We start from the raw sequence: 20,645 nt of genomic DNA, 5'->3' as shown, positions 1-20,645 counted from the left end.
GAAAGGAAAAATTGTCTTTTCCTCTTTCAAAATGTTACCAGCAACGCATTCCACTTACGCAATCTGGGCTTTCCAAAAAGTTTGCATTAGAAGCTGGGGGCTATGCTCCCCTGGAACAGCAATTACTCAGCACAGGATTGTGCAGAACACCTTGACGTTTGCTTCCAGAAGCATGTTGCAAAGCTGCTACACAACTTCCTCAAGCACCAGAGAGCATAAAGCTTGTTCCTAGTTCTTAGCTGGTAGCGCTGATGCCCAGAACACACAAAGCAGCTCTGAAATAAGTTTGCCTCCCTGATGAAAAGTATTCAACAAAAGCTTTTCAATTGGACAGTACCAGTTTTTCTGGGTTACTCCTGCTGACACACACCTTTGTATGCATAGTTTAGAAATCTTTAATTGTGAAGCATATGTAAATTTGTATAATTAAAATACAATCACACAATTTTACACAACAGTTGCAAAATGAGTTGCTGATGTCTTTCACTTTCTGCCTTGCTGGTTACAACTGTCAGGCAGACAGCTGAATGAGCCCACTGAAGTTACGACATTTCCTTAAGACACTCAAAACTGGGCTGGTCAAAGTCCTGAGCAACCTGCTCTAACTGGACACAGTTTGAGTAGGACGATAGACCAGATGGTGTCCGGACGTCCCTTCCAACCTACATTATTCTGTGATACCAAACTTCTGTCAGGCACAAAGCAAGCGACCCTCAGAATTTCCTCTTGAGACTAGGTACAGCTCCTCCCTTATATACCTGCGTTTAAATTGGTCATTTGTTCATCTGGGACCTGTTAATCAGCTGTGTTCATCAACATAAACTGACTAAAAAGATCTGTCACTGTGGCAAACAGCAATAGCAGATCCACTAGGCAGGAGACTGGGATTTTTTTTGCCCTAGACATGACTACGGCTGAGTACTTGCTGCTACATGTGTGTATAATGTTTGGAGTAGTTTTCACTTCTACCAAGCACTTGGGGAAACAAAGCTGGGACCTACAGTCGAAATAACTGAGCACTACTGTAAATTAAACAAAATGAAGCACACCCACCCCCCACCCCCACCCCCCCCCCCAATAAAAGATGTATGCAATAGTAACGAAAGCCAAAGGGAATTCTGCTGTTCTGCTGATCACAGAACTTGCGTTGAAACAAACCTGGTTCAAAATTTCCATCTATAAATACAACCAATCCCACCTGTCGTTCTTCCTCAAGACGTATTCTCTCCTCTTCTTTCCGCCTTTCCTCCTCTCTTTTTGACTCAAGTTTTTTCCGTTCTTCTCGTTCTGCTTCTTCAGCCTAAAAAAACCCATTATGAAGCCAAGACTTACCCTTCATGAATACACATTTTTTAATTTCATATTGTGATACCATTGGGGGGTGGGTTTCTTACTATCTTCTTAGATGCATGTTCAGAAAGAAACAGTAAAGAGAATAAGTCATCGTTATCATTTAAACCCCTCCACCCCCCTGTGCTCTTCAGTATACTTAACACTGTGATAAGTTTAGAAATTACCCTTCTCACTTGCTTGATTTGTATCTCAGTAAGGGTTTAAGCTTTGAATATGCATAAGAGCTTATTACTATAGTGATATTAAGCAATATTGCGTAATGGTAATCCATTTCTCCTCACTTAAAATTGAGTGAGAATGGACCTTGAGGAGAGGAAAAAAAGGACAGGGGAATATAAACTCTGTAAAATCAACTACCTTCAAATTTATCATTAACCTGGACAGATTCTCTTACAGAAAAAGCTGTACCAGTCTCTTCAAAATAATTTCATTATTTGTTTTTAAATCAAACCCAGCAAAGAGATTATTGCAAAATGTGGGAAAAATAAAAAAGGAAAATGCATTGTTTAGAGATCTTTTTTTTAAAGTTGTTCTTCAATCTCTTCAATATACTTAAATTTGAAAATATATTAAGAGAACAAGCAGAAGACATTCAAGTGGAGGATTTGTGGCTTTGAATGTTTCAGAGAAAAAGACGTAACAGAGGAATTTATCTGTCTACACAGGGAAAATAAAAATCAGCATGTTTTAAAATAAAATCCTCACTCTACCAACCGATGCTTATCTAACTTCATTCAACTTTGCTCAAATTTTCCACAAAAAAAGAGGCTAATTAAATAGAATGGATATGGAAAGTAGTGACAAAATGGTTAAAGCATTGAGTAAGAAAAGGAAGCAATGAAAGTGTATATATAAACAGAATAATCAAGTTTATTCCAACTGCCCTATCTTCAGGGCATATCACTACACTGTAAAGCAGAAACCGGATTTAAACCTCAAGTGACACTAAAATTCTCAGGATGGGACTTCGCTAGGTTTGTTTGGACCCTCTACACAGAAATGTTAGCAGTTTCGTAAACTCTGTCTTTTTGTACAACGTGTCAAATCCACCCTACGCTCCAGGCTCTGTCATGCAAAGGCTGTTTGAGTTGTATTTACTTCTTGCAGCCCTACCTTCCAAGTTACAGAACAATACAGAGTTTGCAAAAAAATACGGAGAACAACTAAAAGGAATTAATGCATAACCTGCTGCCATCCACAAGCACACTTCAGAAAGTAAGTTTCAAAAAGCCTGTTGCTTCCCTGGAATTAACAGCAAAATGCTGGGCAAAACTGAAAAAATGCAACAGTATTTAAGTACTTTTATACACAGATTTAAGAAAGAAAATTGAAAAGCTGCAGCACGTTCACTCTGCATATCTGGTCTCTGCTTAAGGGCCAAACTTCAACCAAAATCTGTCTGCATTACAGATTTCAGTGGATTACAGGGTCTGCTTTTCATCTCCCCCAATCCATAAAGACAATAAACATATATAAACCCATATAAAGTTTTTGTACTATAAGAGCATGTGAAATGCTACTCAGAACTGCTGATAGCTTTGGTCAGAGACCCGGCGTTACAACAATACTATGTGGACCCAAGTTATTTTACCTGAGTTATTTTTAAGGGAGACAGTACTGACATTAAGCTGCAAACCAGTGGAAACATCCAATAAAGAGCATTCAATAGTTTAACTCCTCTCTCCTCCCCACAAGAATGCCAGAGAACCCAATGGAAAGAAAATGAGACACCATTTTTCACAGCCCTCTTGGGATATGACCTAAAAAGCTGAATTTATATTTTTAAAACAAAACCACAACTATTGTAGTGATGACACTGCCTTTGCCTTTCTGGAGTGTCTGTCATCACCAGTTCTTTGCTGAGTACTGCTATTACTCTGATAATAGCCGAGTTCTGCTCTGGGCTTCATACGTGGCAGGAAATGCTTACCTCTCTCTGTGCTTTTCTGGCTTGTTTCTCTTCTAATTTCCTCTGCTTCTTTGCTCCAATTTTTCCAGACACCTGAAATTCTGGCACCTCCTCAGCATCGTCTTCCTCTGCAACATTGTATAAATGAAAATTTTTAAATTGTCTATTAAAAAAATCCCTTCAAGAAACTTCATTGCTTCCCAGGAAAGCAGCAGCAGATGAAAAGGAGACACATACACTTCAGACAAGACCTATTAGATGGAAAAAGGGAAAAAAAAAAAAAAAAAAAAAAACCACACTAGGCTGCCAAAGCCACAGAGTAAAAGAGTAAAAGTAACAAGGCAAACACACACACTCAAGTGAAGTCAGAAGTAAAAATTTACTTGCTCTTTTGAAGGAAGGCTTTTCATAAACATTTCCTGCGTTCCACAATTAAAAGATATACTTTCCCTTACACATAGTACTAATAGTTGTCACCACGCAACTTCTAAACACTCACCTGCAGAAACTTTCTTCCCCGCTACCTTTAAAGCTTAACACAACACACATCCAGTCAAAAAGTGGGATTTGGAGGCATGCCACTCATCCACTGGTTTAGCCTGACATAGCTAACCCTAGGGGGGGGTGGGAGGGAATAAAATATCCCTGCAATGCAAATCTTGGGCCTGTTGTACAACAGCTGGTTGTTTATAAAGATGCAACTGTGAAATATTGAAAGCCTCATGCTCAAATGGTGTGCAAACGCATTATATCTCTGCTCACCCAGGGGCTAAGTAAGACTAAAGAGCTTTTAAAGACTGCCATTTCCTCCCCGCCCAATGTCTCACAAACATTTGGCCACTTTATTTGCTAATCTAAATTAGTCCTTGATCCTGCAACTTAAGTACTGTGGATTGACCTCAACAGTCAAAAAGAAATCATTAGCTCACTTCATGAAATGCTACACAATATATAGATTCATGCGTCTGAATCAGATGGGAGAATCAAAATCAAAGATCTTTACCTTTTTTGGTAAAGTAATTTATACTTCGAGCATCCACAGTGCTGTCATGCTTGATGCTGATTTCAGATCAGCACACTTGAAGTCCACCAGGTAATCTGAAGAATAGCACTGCCAGCTACTGCTATTTTCCACAAATGAAGTGTTTATTTAGGGAGGGAGAAGGGGAAAGAGTGTGCAGGGGATGTTTTTTTCCCCACAGTGATGAGGGCTCAGATTTAACTGAGGGAGAACAAGTTCCCCACTCACACAACTCCTGAGGCCTTCGTTTAAGACCAGGCTAACGAGCAGAAAAAGCCCATCATGTTTGATAACCAGTTTCATGAGAGCCTGCAGCTGAGAGTCCTGTGGCAATCACCAGAACTGGTTTTGGTAGGGCTGGTGCCAGGATGTTTTCTGTAGGGAGCTCTCTCCAGAGCAGCTGGTTGCCTTTTTTTGGGAACCCAAAAACCTGCTATTAAAAGAACATATGAATGAACAAGACTCACCTTTCTTATATATGTAGAATTAGGTTTGAAACACTTTACTAATTCCAATACACATAGTTAAGCCACCAAGACACATCATTAGAAATAAATGTAATTGAGAACTGTGTAGGTGGCTCTCAAATAACTTAGCTGTTTTCAGGATATGGAAGTTAATATAAGGCAAGCTTGCTGAATTGGGCTTCAGAGAATTATTGGTATCTGATTACCGAGATGATCAAAAGGGTTCCCCCTTCCTACACCACAAACAGAGCGAGCTACAGGGGACACTCGGACTTGACACAGTTGCTTCTACAATTTTGCTGAAGCTTAAAATAACTTTATTTGTATTTTAAATACTGGGCCAAGGGGAGTTCCAAACAATGGGTGAACAACCCATTAGCAGTTATTACTCCAAAATTAACAGTTCAATACTGGTGGTATTCTTTAGAAAATTATTTCTGGAAAACCCCACAAGTATAAAATAACAGCTATGACACTACTCAACCTGAGGCTCTGCGTGCTTCTCACATTTCATCTATATTAAGAGTACCTGAGCCAGAGGTTAGGCAGAAATCTAGCAAGGCTTTTAAAGCCTTTTTCCAGTCCTGGATCAAACATACCTTTGTTCAGTAGCATTTGCTTTCCTCCTGTTTGAAGCATCTGATGTGATCCGTTAAGTACTACTTCCTCCAAGCTTCTTCTAGTGCATGAAGTTACACCCAACAAAAGACAGATACAATGATGCAGATGCAGCCCATGATTCAGCAGAGCTTTAAAGGTCAACAGTGCACTACACTACCTGGGTGCAATTAATATGTGCTAAATAAACCTGAACATGCTGACAAGAACATAAGCACATGGTAAAAGGATTTGCTGAATCAATTGGTTACTATAGCAGAATAGCTCCACCAAAAGCAGACTGGATGCTGCACACAGCCAGTGATATTTTTTTTTTCCTCTTTTAAAATAAAGGAGCTATCGTTTCAGCAGCTTTTAACATATTCATAGCTGCCAACACCAGTACATCTGATGCAACGGTCAGTCCATAGGAACATGCACCCCCTTTACCCCTGACACTTCAGCTGTGATGCAAGATGTTCAGTTAAGTGTGCTCACTTGTTGTGAAAGCAGTTTATCACCACCCAAAGCACCATGTCCAGCCAGCCTGCATACATACTCAGTTGGGAAACCTAATACCACCAGACATCATTGTATAGTTGAAGCTGAAAAATGTATTTTTGTTTGAAGACTGATCTTCCATCGTGCTCTGTACAGTTTATTTGATGTTTTAAAGCATGGTAGTTCTGAGACGTATGTAGGGTTGTGGCAGGAAAGAGTTTAGCGCTACAAGCTTGACACAAGCAGTTTTTCCAGTAGTGATTTTCCCTAACCACTCACAGTACCACAGAACACAAGTTCTGTTCCCACTTCATGGTAAGCTGCTGATAAAGAACACCAAACCTCAAGGCACACAGGACCCTTTCCACCTGAACTGCCTGGATGTGACATAACGGGACTGCTTTCAGGCACAGTCACAGCCTTACCAAGACATTCTGGTCCATCTTGCAGCGTCCAACACAACTATAACAAAATTCCCAGAACTTGCAAAGCACTCCCACCAGCATCCAGCTCTAAGACAGAAAGCAGAAATAGTCTGACTTACAGCGATGCTTTCACATCACTTCACATATTCTGCTTTACACAAACACGGGGTTTGCTCAGCTAGCCAGCAGAGAGGTAGCTTCAGGGAACCTTAGCTTTTCCTTAATGTTTTGAAGACAGTGAGAAGCAGGACAACAGGAAAGAGTTAACAGTGTTTGAAACATACAGACTAATTTTATAACATACTTCCCAATACCATTAGAAAGTGTGCAGGAGTGCCAATGTTCTTTATCAGGACAGAAACTTACCAGCTACCATGTAGAGTATATGAAAAAATTCCCAAACAACCTGCGCCATATATTTTAGTTGTCCTTGTCATTTATGTCAAAGGGTCCGTCGTGCTTCCTATAAAGTTTTGGAAGTGAAGCAAATTGACTCCCGTCCATGAAAAAGGATGTGAGCTGCACATGTGGCTACTCACAAAAACTTCACTGGGCACAGCTAGCTGCTTTATTTACCATTTATGCAGCACCTAACAAGATGAGTAAGAGAAAGAGGGGGAAGATGTCAGGCAAAACACAGTTCATTCTGAAGGCAGAAGGCATATGCACATTATTAACATTGAATAGATGTATGACACCAGCCACTGGAAAGGAATCAGTCCACCATATGGAAAGGTGTGGGCACTCATGAGTAACACAGCCCTACGGTGGTACAATCATAACATTTTTTAATATTTTTTTCTTTTGTAATTTGGCAGCTATCCAATTTAGGAACTGAATGACACACTGGCTTGTTAATGTGAAGCTATAAAAAAATGAGTCTACAGTTAGGACAGAGAAAGGACAGCAAACAAAGGACATTAGCCCTTTTGAGCAGAAGTCAAACGACTTCAAGTTTTTTCTCTAATAAAGCCCTATGGCATAACTGAGAAACCACACACCATTTGTGCTCAAAATGTCTCAAGGGTAGACACACATTGTGGATATTTTGATAACACTGAAGTCACTTTCTATATGAATAGTAGCAAGTCAAAATTAACTTTTGATTCACTAGTTAGGATATTAGTAGTCAAAGTTTAACTGTACTAGAAAGGTTTTCCTACTGATTAAGCATTAAAATTAATTTCAGCTACTACATCAATTAATATAGCTCTATCACCAGTTGTTTCACAAGAACAGCATGGGACCACATCAGTGTTTCTAAGTTTACATATTTTCCAGATCTTTCAGCACATCAGAGCACAGGAAGATGCAGTGTGACACGCAAGGTAGACAATCTGCTCAGAAAAAGTGCTTCTTATTTCGAGAAATTTCAGCACAAGCACATTCTTCTCTAAGTTATGCACAGTATCCATCACTGAATGGGAATAAAACATACCCAATCATATTTTTTAAGACCTCTAAAACCCTTTTTTGTTTTGTGCTTTCTTCCTCAATAGTGATTAACACAAAGAAAAATTTGAGATTCTGATCTCCAGGCCTTGCCAAGCAAAAAAGGAAAGGAACTTATGATTTAATTTATGTTGGAATCATTAACTGTTTGTTGTCATGTTTTACTTTACAGGCTAGAGCACTCAGACTGTCAAAAGCTGTTGGCTTTATTGTTACTCATTCTGGGGAAGTAATTTTACCCCAATGTTCACTGCACTGGACATTCCTACTACACCTGTGCTCACACATACAATGCTAAAAACTCAGAGAAAAGGCATGCAGATGCTGGGATATTTAATATTTTGGATTTACATGCCACTGCTAAAAGTGGAGAGTCTATAGCTTGCACCATTTCAGAATAAAGGTTGTTCCAGATTATTTCTTTGATGCAGTCTTCACTTTCTGTTTGTTAAAAAAGAAATCAAATGCAGTAATACACACAAAATCCATTTTTTTTGGCAACACTTTTTACAACAAGTCAGCGAAGTCATTTGTTTGAAGGATGTGGAAGTGAGCATCTTTTAAAACTGAACCCTTGGAAATGTTCCCTGGAAATGTACTGGGCTGCTTAGGTTCTCCTGGCACGTCCTTCTCTTTTGCCTTGATTCTTTCCTCATCTAGCTCAGCCTCCCCCGCAACATGCACCAAAGCCTTCCACCTAAAGGGCTGCCCAGTGGGCTTTGTTTTGCCTGGTGGTTTGGAAATTGCTATAATTTCTTAGAGAAATCTGTTTCTCCATAACTACCCTAAATCATGGTGTGGTGACACCCCACCAGTTTCAGCCAACAAAAATGCCAACCCCTCAAATCAACAGCAAGTTTTGGTCCAAGACACCACTCCAAGCAACAGAAAACCTGGACTGTAAAACCTGTGTCCTACTCACTGACTGAGTGAACAACCCTGTAAAAGGTACTTTGCCTGTGCATGCCTCTGTCTCTCCGCAAACTCTTTGTATCATGTGCTGAGGCAGGCAGGTTTTCTCACTACATGTTTGCACAAAGTCATTGTGGGAAATAATGTCTAACAGTCCTTCAAGCAAACAGACGTTTGCCTCTGATCATAATCCTCTATTTCTACCACAACAGGATCAAGGCAACCCAACTATACTTGCTGTTGTAAGTTCATCCCCACACGTTTCTTATCACTTGTAGGAAATTACAGTACCAAAACTTTTATGCAAACATCAGATTGGCTGGGTCACTTTCTGCTCCAAGAAGCAACAAGTATAGTGTCAAGAGAAGTACCTTCTTCGCTGCAGAGCTCTTTGCAGTGTTCCAAGGCACAAGGAGCAGGTTTGGAAGCACAAGCTCAACAAGAATTGGACGACTGCATTTTCTGCACATGGCTAGCCATGAAACAAAAGGTGTCAAGAAAACATCTTTACGCGTACCCAAAGGTGATCAAAATCCAAGTGGATGCACTCAAGAGCATTAGTCAGACAAAAACCAGAGCCAAAGACATCCTCCTCAATCAATAAATGGGATCAGAAATTGGGAAATGGCTAATGCTATTTATTCATACTACCCCAATGCCTCAAACAACCTTCAACCCAGCTCAAACATATCCCTTCCCCTGCACCCTTCCACTGCTTAGCTTGGCCTCTCCTGCCCTAAATGATTAATGCCTAAAATCCACACTCATTTATTATGCCTTGCTGCAAGTTTATTTTCATCTTGCCTGTAGCCAGCCCCACAAAGCCACTTCTGCCTGGGTTCAATTTAAATTCAGATACAACAGAGCTAACTAAGTCTGCTAGCTGGGATATCATAAGCAACCTAACCACATGAACACAGAACTCTCCTTCCAGACTCATTTTCCACAGGGAAAGGCGTAGGCACACTGCTACAGTGTGCAGGGTAGATGTCCCATGAGGCACGCAGACTTTAACAACAGTCATCTAGGTTGCTCCAGGCTGCATGAAAGACAGTAGTGTTATGACTAGAATTAAGTTGGGCAATATTAGCCAAACAAACCCACTTTTCTAAAGGCAGCCTGGAAGTCATGCTGGTGGAACACAGCTCAGGGGTCTCAGTCATTTTGAGAACTACTTTGTCACCAACAAAAAATATCTCGCCAGCAATCTTTGGTTATCAAAGGATATTAATAGATGTTGATATTCTCGTAACAGATGACCTCCTTTGAGTATTCAACTAACCACTGAAAAACATTACTCAAGCAAACCGAGCCAGCATTAGGCACACAGCTAGGGGGCCTGCCCCCACAGTACAGAGCAGCCCACATGGAACCCGTGAATAAGGAACCTACGTACACCGTGTGGGTTGCAATTTTGGTAGGAAAGTCAAGGCATTTAGTGTTTCACTGTTTATCTTCTGTCTGTGACAACCTGCAAGTAATTTATGTGTCTTACCCCACCACATCAAGCTAAAGGAAGAATTATAACCTCATTTAGCCCCATTGGCAAGGACTGTAGATTTGAGTATTCAAACCAATCATTTACTATCCTTGCCTGTATTAAATGACTCCTTACCCAGCCCTGCAAGTTAATAAGATCTCAGCTACAAGTGGGACAATTAAAAGTTATCAAGGTTCTGATCCTAGTGCCACAATTTGTTTTGTTATCCTGTCCCCCCATTACTCTGTGAGAGACTGGGGTATTGGCATAATAAAACAACTTAGCACAGGCAGCAGAAACTGTGGGCTACTATTTTACCCTTGAAGCTTTCTTTCTCATTCTGGAATTGAAATCTGATTGTTAGATGGAAAACAGAAAACCCTCATGCTAACCACAACTCCAAAGCCTGCAAGCGTTGCTTTAAGACCATTTCCTAGAGTCAGCAGAACTGGCTCCCAACAGGCAGAATACTTTGGTGATAACAGAAGTTCTTACCTGACTCCACTGCTATGACTGTAATGGTAACACAGATATGGCCAGGGCAACCTCATACCCTTCCTGAGTTCCATGCTAGATATCTTGCGGGAATGGATTGGTGTTATGCCTGCACAAACTTGAGGCAGAAGTCAGCAACACAGAGCAGGATCAGGTAGCTTTGCCTAAAGCTAAACACAGGCCCAGAGTGGAAATTCCACACACAGAACAGAAACTTACTAGTAAAACGTTTCAACAAATTTAACAATATTTTAACAACAACAACAGTCCACTTCAGTTGCAGATGTTCAGAAGCCCTCTAAAGCAAGAAGAACAGTTACAAATTAAGTCCGAAGAAACCAGACTAGCTTGTTTTCAATGTTTCTGTCTGCATTGCCAACTAACCTTGCTCTTCAGCCCTGGGTGCCCCAACTGGTCCTGCATTGCCTGGCACTGCACATCACTGCATGCATTCTGGGCTCTCTTTTCATCTCAGTCAACTAATTTTTATAACATAAAACTCTGCTGTGGGAATAACTTGCTATTTCAACAGGTTCACATGGAGGCAATGATTAGACAAAACTGCTCTATATGCAATGACACAGAAAACGCACATGGCTTCTGCAAAAAGGGGACAAATCCACAAGTTATTCCAGGCCTCTGCTACAAGCCCACAGAGTGGGCTTCAAAGCATGTAACACACCCTTTTCTAAGGGGGGAAAAACCCCCAAACCCTACACTAACACAGGTAGCTCAGGGCCAGGCTAAAGGCTTTGCAGCACAGGCCACGACAGACTGGGCTAATCCCACGTGATAATGGCCACTGTTATTGCACACCTCAATGCTGGGGAACCAGGGACAGGCACTTCTCTCCACAGCTATACTGCTGAGGCCTGTGCTCAGTCTCCAAAGGCTTTTACATTTCTGTTGTGCACCCATGCTCAGACACTTGGAAAGCCCATCCCAAAATACGAATAAAAACACACACAGAAGCAAAGAGCAAGAAGTTGTTTTAATTTGGAAAAGTAAAAAAACCCAATAAATAAAAACAGGGATGCCATTTCAAAGAAAACTTCATGCAAAAGCCGCAGCACTTACATCTGCTGTACAGTAACCTGCAAAAGAATTATTTATAAAGCCCAATGACACAGACTCTTCTATTGCTAAAGTGACAAAGTAATATAAGCAGTTTGCTTTGACAGCTTCACTGTCGGCCTTCAGCATTCAAACTTTTGATGCCGGGAGTTTAAAGCAAAAGGTTTTTAGTTTGCATTTTCTTTCCAGGATGTTAATACATGAAAAGAAATAATCGAGTTGAGAAGTTCAGACCTGTCAATTTTCCATTTGTAGAACTGTTGAACATAAAGAGCTTGAAAAGCACGTTTACCTGCCAACATGAGCACAAGACACTTTGTACAAACTGCAAGACAAGAAAAGGTGAAGAAAGTGCAATTAGCCCATAATCAAGGCATCACACAGATGTGCACTCACTGTTTCTCACCTACTGATGACCAAAAAGACACCCGGATCTCCACTGCAAACTGAAGTGAAGCAAAGCCCACTTCATCAACATTTGAGCCGAAACCCTGAACACTTAACCCACAATCTGAAAGTAGAAGCAATCCAGCTAGGTGAATCATGGTGATACCATCTCTTTAGCCATGAAGATAATAATGTGTGAAGTTTCATCAGAAAAGAGAGTGAGGCTTACAGGGTGTAGAAAGATGTTATTTATCACCATATTCTTGTCTCCAGCCACACCACAGAAGTATAGTTATTAACTGTAGGTCCAGCACAGTAACAGAGGACTCATTAACAACCTGCTGGCAACATGACAAAATGCTGCAGTCTGTGGTGATCTCCAGATAACTGGCTTGATTCCAATCACCACCTGGATGGCTTCTCGAAAGAAAACTCCTGATTTTGCAGATATTACATTGGGGAATTAATGCTTCCCACTGATTTACAAGAAACCAATACTTTACTCCAGCTCATTATCCTAGGGCATGGTGCAGATTCTGTTTACCCAAATCTAAGCTGCATGGCTAAGCAGGAAATACAAAAGGCAATTCCTAGGAAGTAGGTGAAGAATATGTTGTGATGCACTGTTGGCACAAACTGTGGCCAGAATTCATCACAGGAAGTGGCAGACACTTCAAAGTTAAGTGGTTATCTAGAGATAAGTGATGAAGTACAGAGAGAAACTGGACAGTCAAATAGATTATAGTCAAGCTGTAAATAATTCATAGCCAGCAAAACTGAAAACCTTTCTTCAGCAAACTGCAGCCCTTCACCAACCTTCACATCTGCTGTTAAGGTCCATGTCAATGTTTACTAAAGAACAGAACCATATGTTACCTTCCAGCCAGTCTTCTGCCTGTTGCGCTCTACTCTGGGCCATCATCCGGTTTCCCATGTTCCTCCGGCGCCTTGGCATCCCATCTCTGCGCTCTTCAGTATGAGGCCAAGGCCTGGCCACTGCTGCTGCTGCTGCCACATTTTGCTGGTGTTCCTCATCAGCTGCAAAAAGGAAATATAATTGAGGAGAGATTTGCCATCTCTGCTTGCTGCAGTTGTCCTTTAGCTAGTCAACTTTTGCAATCAGAAGTGTAATACCAGTGTTGTTTACCAAATGAGAGAATGCCTCCCCGCTCTCCTGTGTTTTTTTCCCTTGCATGGCAGGAGATATCTGTAAGTTGATTTCCCGCGATTAAGTGAGATCATGCACTGGAACCTTCTTAATACAGCAGTGCTATGTGCAATAGAAATTTTATCCTGACAGCACTCTCTTTTGCAATAATGTATAGATCACAGTAAAGAAAAAGCTATAGCTATGTGCTGCTGATGTTCTTTGATATGACAGAGGCCACACAAACACCCCTCACCCCCCACAATCACCACAGAATCACAGCATGGTCAGGGTTGGAAGGGGCCTCTGGAGATCACCTAGTCCAGCCCCTGCCACAGCAGGTTCCCCTCCAGCCGGCTGCACAGAGTCACGTCCAGGCGGATTTGAATGTCTCCAGGGAAGGAGACCCCACAGCCTCCCTGGGCAGCCTGTGCCAGGGCTCTGCCACCCTCACAGTAAAGTTCTCCCTCACATTCAGATGGAACTGTCTGTGTTGCAGTTTTGTGCCCCTTGTCCTGTCGCTGGGCACCACTGGGAAGAGCCTGGCCCCGTCCTGACACTGGCCCTTAAGGCATTTGCAGACATGGATAAGATCCCCTCTCAGTCCAGTCTTCTCCAGGCTAAATGGGCCGGCTCTCAGCCTTTCCTCGTAGGGAGATGCTCCAGTCCCCTCACCACCTTCATAGCCTCTGGTGGACCCTCTTCAGTAGTTCCCTGTCTCTCTGGAACTGGGAAGCCCAGCACTGGACACAGCACTCCAGAGGTGGCCTCACCAGAGCAGAGCAGAGGGGGAGGATCACCTCCCTCGACCTGCTGGCCACGCTCCTCCTAATGCACTCCAGTATATCATTGGCATTCTTTGCCTCAAAGTAAAACCCAAATAAAATAAATAAATCCACACACCATAAAACAAAGACCCCACCCCTGCCAAAGTGCCCCAGAAATATTCTTACTTAATCTAATGATAATTTGGTTTTCTCTTCCACCAGAAAACAATTCCCTTTATCTGGCATGACTAGCAGTCTAATAATTTCTGAGTTACGAAAAGGCAAGGACTCGGAAGTACTTTTTTCCCTTCTAAAGTATTTTTTTAATTTTTTATTTTGTACTTGTGTAATTTAGAAGTAGATTCATCTGAATTCAAACTTCAAAGCACGCATGTTTCAGAGTGGAATATGTAAATCATTATACCTGAAACAAAACCTGAATAGCAAATAAGGATTACACATTGCAGCTGTAATGCATACAGGGTAACTTAATTCTACCATGCTGATTTAAACTGCAGGTCTCCCAAGAAATGCATTCAGGGAAAGACAGACCACCAAAGGTCACTGCAGCCCTCACTGCCTCCTCTCTGCATACACTTCAGTTATTAATAAAGATGTGACAAATGTGCAATATCATAACAAAGGAGCAGCAGGGAGACAGCGTGGGATGAAGCAGCTGACCAGTGGGCTCATTTCAGAAGTTCTCCATAGAAAACCCTCCACCGCGTTTTTCTTTGAGACCTCCACAATCCTGTTGCTATCAGCTATGGTAGTCAGGCCGAAACAATAAGATAATGATGAAGTATCATAATTCTTGATATGTGCTTTGCATATTGTTAATAAAAGTAACTGATATTTGTGTACGTTGTTACTTGTTCGATTCTGGAAAGTATTAACTACTATACCTTAATTCAGATAAATATTCAAATAGTCCCATGGAAAGCTGCAGAACTACTCATTTACTTAAAACTCATCAGGACATTATTTTTCTGCTTTGCCAGATCATATTGTGGTCCAGCAGGAGCACAAAATGCTTTCCATGCTCTGCCAAGTCTCCAGTTTCCTCTGACCCAAAGAATGCCTTCCTAAAAAACCTATTAGCATATCTATGATCAGAAAATAAGATTAACTATGACTATACCTACATGACGATCAAAGGTGTACTTGAAGCTCATGTCACTATATCTCAACTAGCTTCAAAGCAGCTAACTTTGGTACTGATAACAATATAGTTGCAGCAGCACTGAGCTCAGCACAGGCTGCAAAGCAGAGTAATCTGGGGAAACATCTGGCCAACTAAGCCACTAGCAATTAAGGATTGCTGCAACAATGTTGCAGTCCCCCAGCACTAACACACACTGTGACATTTCAACTGGAGTGACTGCACTATCACACCGCTGTCACCCTCTTGTTCTCATTCACTCCTTTTATCTGTGGACCAAAACAAGTCTATAATAAATTGCAGAGTGTCTGCTCCAGAGATCCAATCATTTTGCTTCAAGGCTTGCCCAGTCTTATTTACAGTGTAATAATGCTTATTTTGAATGCTGCAGAACATGCTATAGGAAAGCCTCATACTGCAAAGGCAGAACAGCAGACCACATATGGGACCCTACTAAATGCCAGAAATACTTATTCTGCAAAAATTCTGCAAAAAGACTTTTTATATGAATGCAGTATTTCTCTTAGTAAGTTCTTGAGATACATTGCGATTCAAACCTTAGCATCCTTTCACTTGAAAGCTTCAGTGTGTCTACCTCAGTAACTTCCAAAGGCAGTCCTGTACAGCCTATCAGCTGTGCAGTTCCAGCGCTCATTCATGCTAGAGCTTGTTTTTGGTTCTTGGCCTGCAAAACAGAGACTGTTTTGCATTTTGTGAAAGAGCAATCTATTTATAAGCCACACATCCACTTCAAACCCAGGTGCTTAACCCTCACAGAGACAAACGTGTGAACCAGGCTATTATGTTTTCTCAATTTAATTCTCTACAGGAGAATCAGTAATTCCTCAAAGCTGAGCAGTGCTAAAAGGGCTCAGAAAGTATTCAAAACCTCACCAAACCCAACCCATATCATGGTCAAATACACAAGGCAGTTGTTGAACAATGCTTGTCAGATCTCCAAAATGTTCAGACAAACAACAGAAGCCACCTAGACACTGAATTGTCATTTAGCAGGAAAAGCTACACTTAACACAGCTTTCCTCTTCCTCCCTCCTGCTATAGCTTCTGTTTGCAAGGCATCCTGCTGGTCAGTCATTTGAAAAAAAAAAAGTGTTAGTCATTGCATTTCTTCCTATCCTTCAAGAAGGGGAGGAAAAAAAAAAAAAAAAAAAGTGTCATGTACTCTGCCTGTAACATGCTTATACCTGGCAGGTTCTGTAGGGGTCAATGATTTGTCTACATGGCTTAAGACACTTCATTTGTTGCAGTTACCTAGAAAATTAAACTTCCTTGCTCTCCCTCTTAACTGGAATTATTGTAGATAAGAGCTGCACACAGAGGAGTGTGACTGGTGGTTTCAAAGAATACAGGAGGCTACACTCAAAAACTGTCTTGCTCTTATTCTTGGAACTGCACTGACCATCAGATCTGAAGTCACAATCATTTTCTCTGGAGTCTAGGCCCGTGTTTCTTTTCACATCCTCCTGCAGCACAGGGTGTGGTTTGGCCACTGCACTTACCTGAATACATCTCTTTTATTTTCCTGTAGCTGCAGAGGTCTCAGACATAAGTGGCACCCCAGGCTAGCCACTTCATGCTGAGATTAGCCACACAAGATTAGACTTGACTAATTAGAGCCATTTCAGTGAAACTTAATGACCAGCATTAAATAGGTGAGAAAAGTGATCCACAAGTTGCTCAACAGTTTGCAGAATGACAGGCTGGAATACATTAATTAGACAAAGCCCTCAAATTTACAAGCGATACAAACAAACTTAAATGGGTGTCTGGAAAATGAACACTGGTTTAATTTTTATTTTAATCTGTATGTTCTCCAGTTTCTGATTCAGCCTTTCAAAAACCTAGGCAATACCTCTTTTCTGGGGACAGCAGCTTTACCGCTGTGCTGCGAGCAGCTCTGCCTCCACATTCAAGAAACATCAGCACAATGCAGAGGCAGCAATGGAGATTATTTCATCTGACTTGTCAGCCAGCGCACAGCAGCATCTGTGAGACTCTGCCTCTATTATTTCCTTCCTAAAGGGGAAGGGAGCAGAACTCTGCTCTGAAAGCTGAGCTCTTTCCTAAACTGGATGTGAAGCACCACTGTTACATCACCGCAAAAACTACTATGAAATCTTTCGGAGCCTGGACTTCTTAGGACCTAATTTACACCCCCCAGACATAAATTTTTTACTGTGAGGGCAGCGAGACACTGGCACAGGCTGCCCAGAGAAACTGTGGATGCCCCACCCCAGCAATGTCCAAGGCCAGGTTGGACGAGGCTTGGAGAAACCTGGGCTAGTGGGAGGTGCCCCTGCCCGTGGCAGGGCATTGGAACTAGATGATCTTGAAGGTCCTTTCCAACCCAAACCATTCTGTGATTATATGAAATCTGTTCCTTCATTAAGTTTTGCAAATTTCCACTCAGAGCAAAGACATTTTTTCTTGAGAAGCAATCCTTTGCCTATCATAGCACATTATCTTCAGTTATATCTGATAAGCAAGTCCATCAGGGTAACACCTGGGCTGGCAAGTTTTGAGGCAGCTCAGCAAAACTGCTACTACTTTGTGAGCTCTCTCATCTCCCACCGATGTGCAGAGAGCACCACCTGCTGCACCCTCACAAGTTAGTGGGACTTCCCACCACACGGGCTGCATCCAGCTTCTTCTACCTGCATGCTAACCTAACCTATTAAATTCAACGAGAAAATGATTCAAAATGCAGCTGGTAGAAGGAAGCATGTTTGGCTTCCCTGGGGAGGTGCTTTTGCCTAGCACAGCTTATCACATTAGGGCTTATTCACAAAAAGATATGCCAACCATGTATAAAAGCCAGTAATGCTATGTGGGTTTTTTTTCTCTATTCTCAGCAGAACAAGTCCAGACATGATCTTGCTGGCAACACCATGCTGCTCAAAATGACCTTTTAAAGGAAATACAAACTTAGAGGATTTACCTCTTGTGATCCTTAGCTCCCTTCATTATCTAAAGCAGGCAAGTCTTCAACATTTTTGAAAGGGCAATTCCTCAAGAGAGCGCAGGAAGAGAAGCTGCAGGCTGCCCCAATCCCTAAACATTAACAAGAAAAGGTGAGAGCTTCCACCAGTTCCCTAAGTCAAGTGTCCCTGGTTCCAAGCCCTTTCCATGTGACAAAACAGATTCACTAGCAGAATTGTAGCAGCTTCCATTTAGCCACATAAGAAAAAGGAACAGGAAAGCAAATTCCTACTTAAGACCAAATTTTGCACACCACAGCCCCAATGGTTTTGAAAAAGCATTTCTGTTGCGTAAGGAAAATAAAGTAATCCCCACAATCTGAAATTCTGCAGAGGACTTTATAATGACAGAAATCAGTTTATTAAGGCAGAAATTGTATTAAAACCACAGTAAGAAAAGCAAGACCAATGTGGAAACGTCAAAAAGATGCCACTGTGAAAGAAGCTTCAAAATGATTAAATTACCCTGAATGTAAAGTAACTTTATACCAAACTGCTCAAAACCACTATCAGAGCTTTTTGAGAATTCACATCATTCAAAAGAAGTATTTGTGCTTCAATTTCGTTAGAATTTTGTATGCTTAAACAGAAAAGAAATCCTCCCAAGCCCTACAGCCCCTGATTTACCCAAGTCATGACACAAGCCAAGCTCAGGAAATTACAAATTTCCAGCAGTATCATTTCTCTAGGACATGCATCACTCACTTTTACAAAGGCCTCAGTTCTAAGACACTTGATACCTGATGAAATTTCATCACTTTCCAAGCTATTAAGAAAGATTTAGACGAGGTTTATACAAGAGGAGGTGTGAGAGAAATGTGTTGGAAAATGTAATTATCAGCAAAAACTGCTTTTAACACAAAGCTCTTACCAACGGAATGGCTGTGTTTGTACTAAAGGTGTCTTGGCTTTTTTTTCCCCCTCTTAAAAAAAACTATCAAAGTTCTCCCCCCACCAAAAGAAAAAAAAAAACAAACCCAACAGAAAAACCCAACCTCAAAACACCCCAAACCCTGGAAACTGGGAAGGCTTCAGCATTTGTCCTGGTTAAACATTTTAATTTGAGACCTTGCAGTTCAACAACCTATCTTCTTCCACTCGGAAAACACAAGAACGCTGGTAAGTTCACAGCCACATCTGACTTCTTCCCGTAACATTCAACTTGCACCCACACAAGGTTGCTTCCATCAAGGTTTCACGCTGCTGCAGTGAACTAAGCAGAGTTAGGTTTATGGTTGGACTCGATCTTAAAGGAATTTCCAACCTAAACAATTCTACGGGTCTAACTACTGGTTAGCGATAAAACAACTTGCCTTTTGCAGGAAGCATGGAAGTGCTGTATCATCTACCTTTTCCCAGAACAGGACTGCACAACACTGCGCCTAAACCTGGTGTGGCTAGCTGGGTCAGGTGAGGTAGAAAAGGAGAAAAATGGGCACTTTCTGTGAAATGCAGGTAAAGCAGGTTGTCAGGGTGCAGTGAGCAACTGGCCTGCCTTTCAAGTCTTATGTCTGACAGGGACATTAAGGGGCTGTTGCGCCGGGCCTGCCGGAAAGGAGCAGGGCTGAGGACCGGCATGGCAGCCAGGCCGGGCTGTCACCTCACACGGTGCATCTCTCTGCCCGTTCGCCGAAGGAGCGTCAGGGACACCTTCCCTCCGCCCGCCCAGCCAGACTTCCAACCCCACAACAAGGCCCGGAGCCCCTCACCCAGGGCCCGCCTCAGGCCGCCCACCGGGCCCAAGGCCCCAGCCGGCAGCAGCAGCAGGCCTCGCCGCCACCCGGAGCTCCCACACCGGGGCCTGAGGGAGGACCGCGGAGAAGAGTGCAGGACGCCAGGGATCCCCGGGGAACCACCGGGACCCCCCCCACCATAGCTGCTTCCCCTCAGGGGAAGGCCCGAGGAGAGACCTCCCCCCCCCCCCCCCCCCGCGGTCTCCTTGGTGACGCCCCCCCTCCCGCCAGCAACAGGGGCGGGCCCACCTGAGCTCACCCCGCCGGAACGGGGCCGGAGTGGGGGCCTAACCGGGCCGTAACCCACCTGCTCTCGCTTGGCCGCGGAGGCGGGTGGCGAAGAAGAGGAGGACAGCGAGGAGCACGGCGGCGACAGCGAGCAGCGCAGCGTCCATCGCCCGGCCCTCCCGCAGCGCCGGACCAGCCCCGCCTACAGCGCCCGCACCAGGGGGTGGGCGGCAGCACTTGGTACGTCCCGTCCCGTCCCGCCCCGCCGCAAGGCCCCCGCGCCAGGGCTGCCCGCGGGCTGCCTGAGACGGGGAGACGCTGAGGCGGGCGCGGCGGGGCCGGGCCGGCGCGGCGCAGGGCAGCCCGTGCCGGGAGGGGGCCTGGCGGTCAGGCGCCGCCGTGAGGGAGCGGTGGCAGCGGGTCGGGAGGCCACGGGCTCGGCCCGGCTGCTGGTGCTCTGGGGAGGGAGTTGAAAGAAGGAATCAAAATATACGAGGCGAACTCGCCCGTAAGCCTGACGCTGGTCGGCCTGGCCG

General features: G+C 43.1%; 1 protein-coding gene across 1 annotated transcript in view; it reads right to left on the bottom strand.

Annotated features, from left to right (window-relative positions):
* Nucleotides 1-20,319, bottom strand: part of DDRGK1 (DDRGK domain containing 1) — a 40,556-nt gene extending 20,237 nt beyond the window's left edge. Inside the window, exons 1-4 of the mRNA XM_055708051.1 lie at nucleotides 20,189-20,319; nucleotides 12,950-13,111; nucleotides 3,284-3,390; nucleotides 1,199-1,300 (exon numbers count right to left, since the gene is read on the bottom strand). Coding sequence (XP_055564026.1) covers nucleotides 1,199-1,300; nucleotides 3,284-3,390; nucleotides 12,950-13,111; nucleotides 20,189-20,276 — 459 coding nt within the window. The 5' untranslated portion in view covers nucleotides 20,277-20,319. The remainder of the gene's footprint in view (nucleotides 1-1,198; nucleotides 1,301-3,283; nucleotides 3,391-12,949; nucleotides 13,112-20,188) is intronic.
* Between the last annotated feature and the right edge of the window lie 326 nt (nucleotides 20,320-20,645).

This window comes from Falco cherrug, chromosome 1 (assembly GCF_023634085.1).
Source record: "Falco cherrug isolate bFalChe1 chromosome 1, bFalChe1.pri, whole genome shotgun sequence".
NCBI classification, from domain to species: domain Eukaryota; kingdom Metazoa; phylum Chordata; class Aves; order Falconiformes; family Falconidae; genus Falco; species Falco cherrug.
The sequence above is the reverse complement of the archived record's forward strand: the minus strand, read 5'-3'. Positions and strand labels throughout refer to the sequence as shown.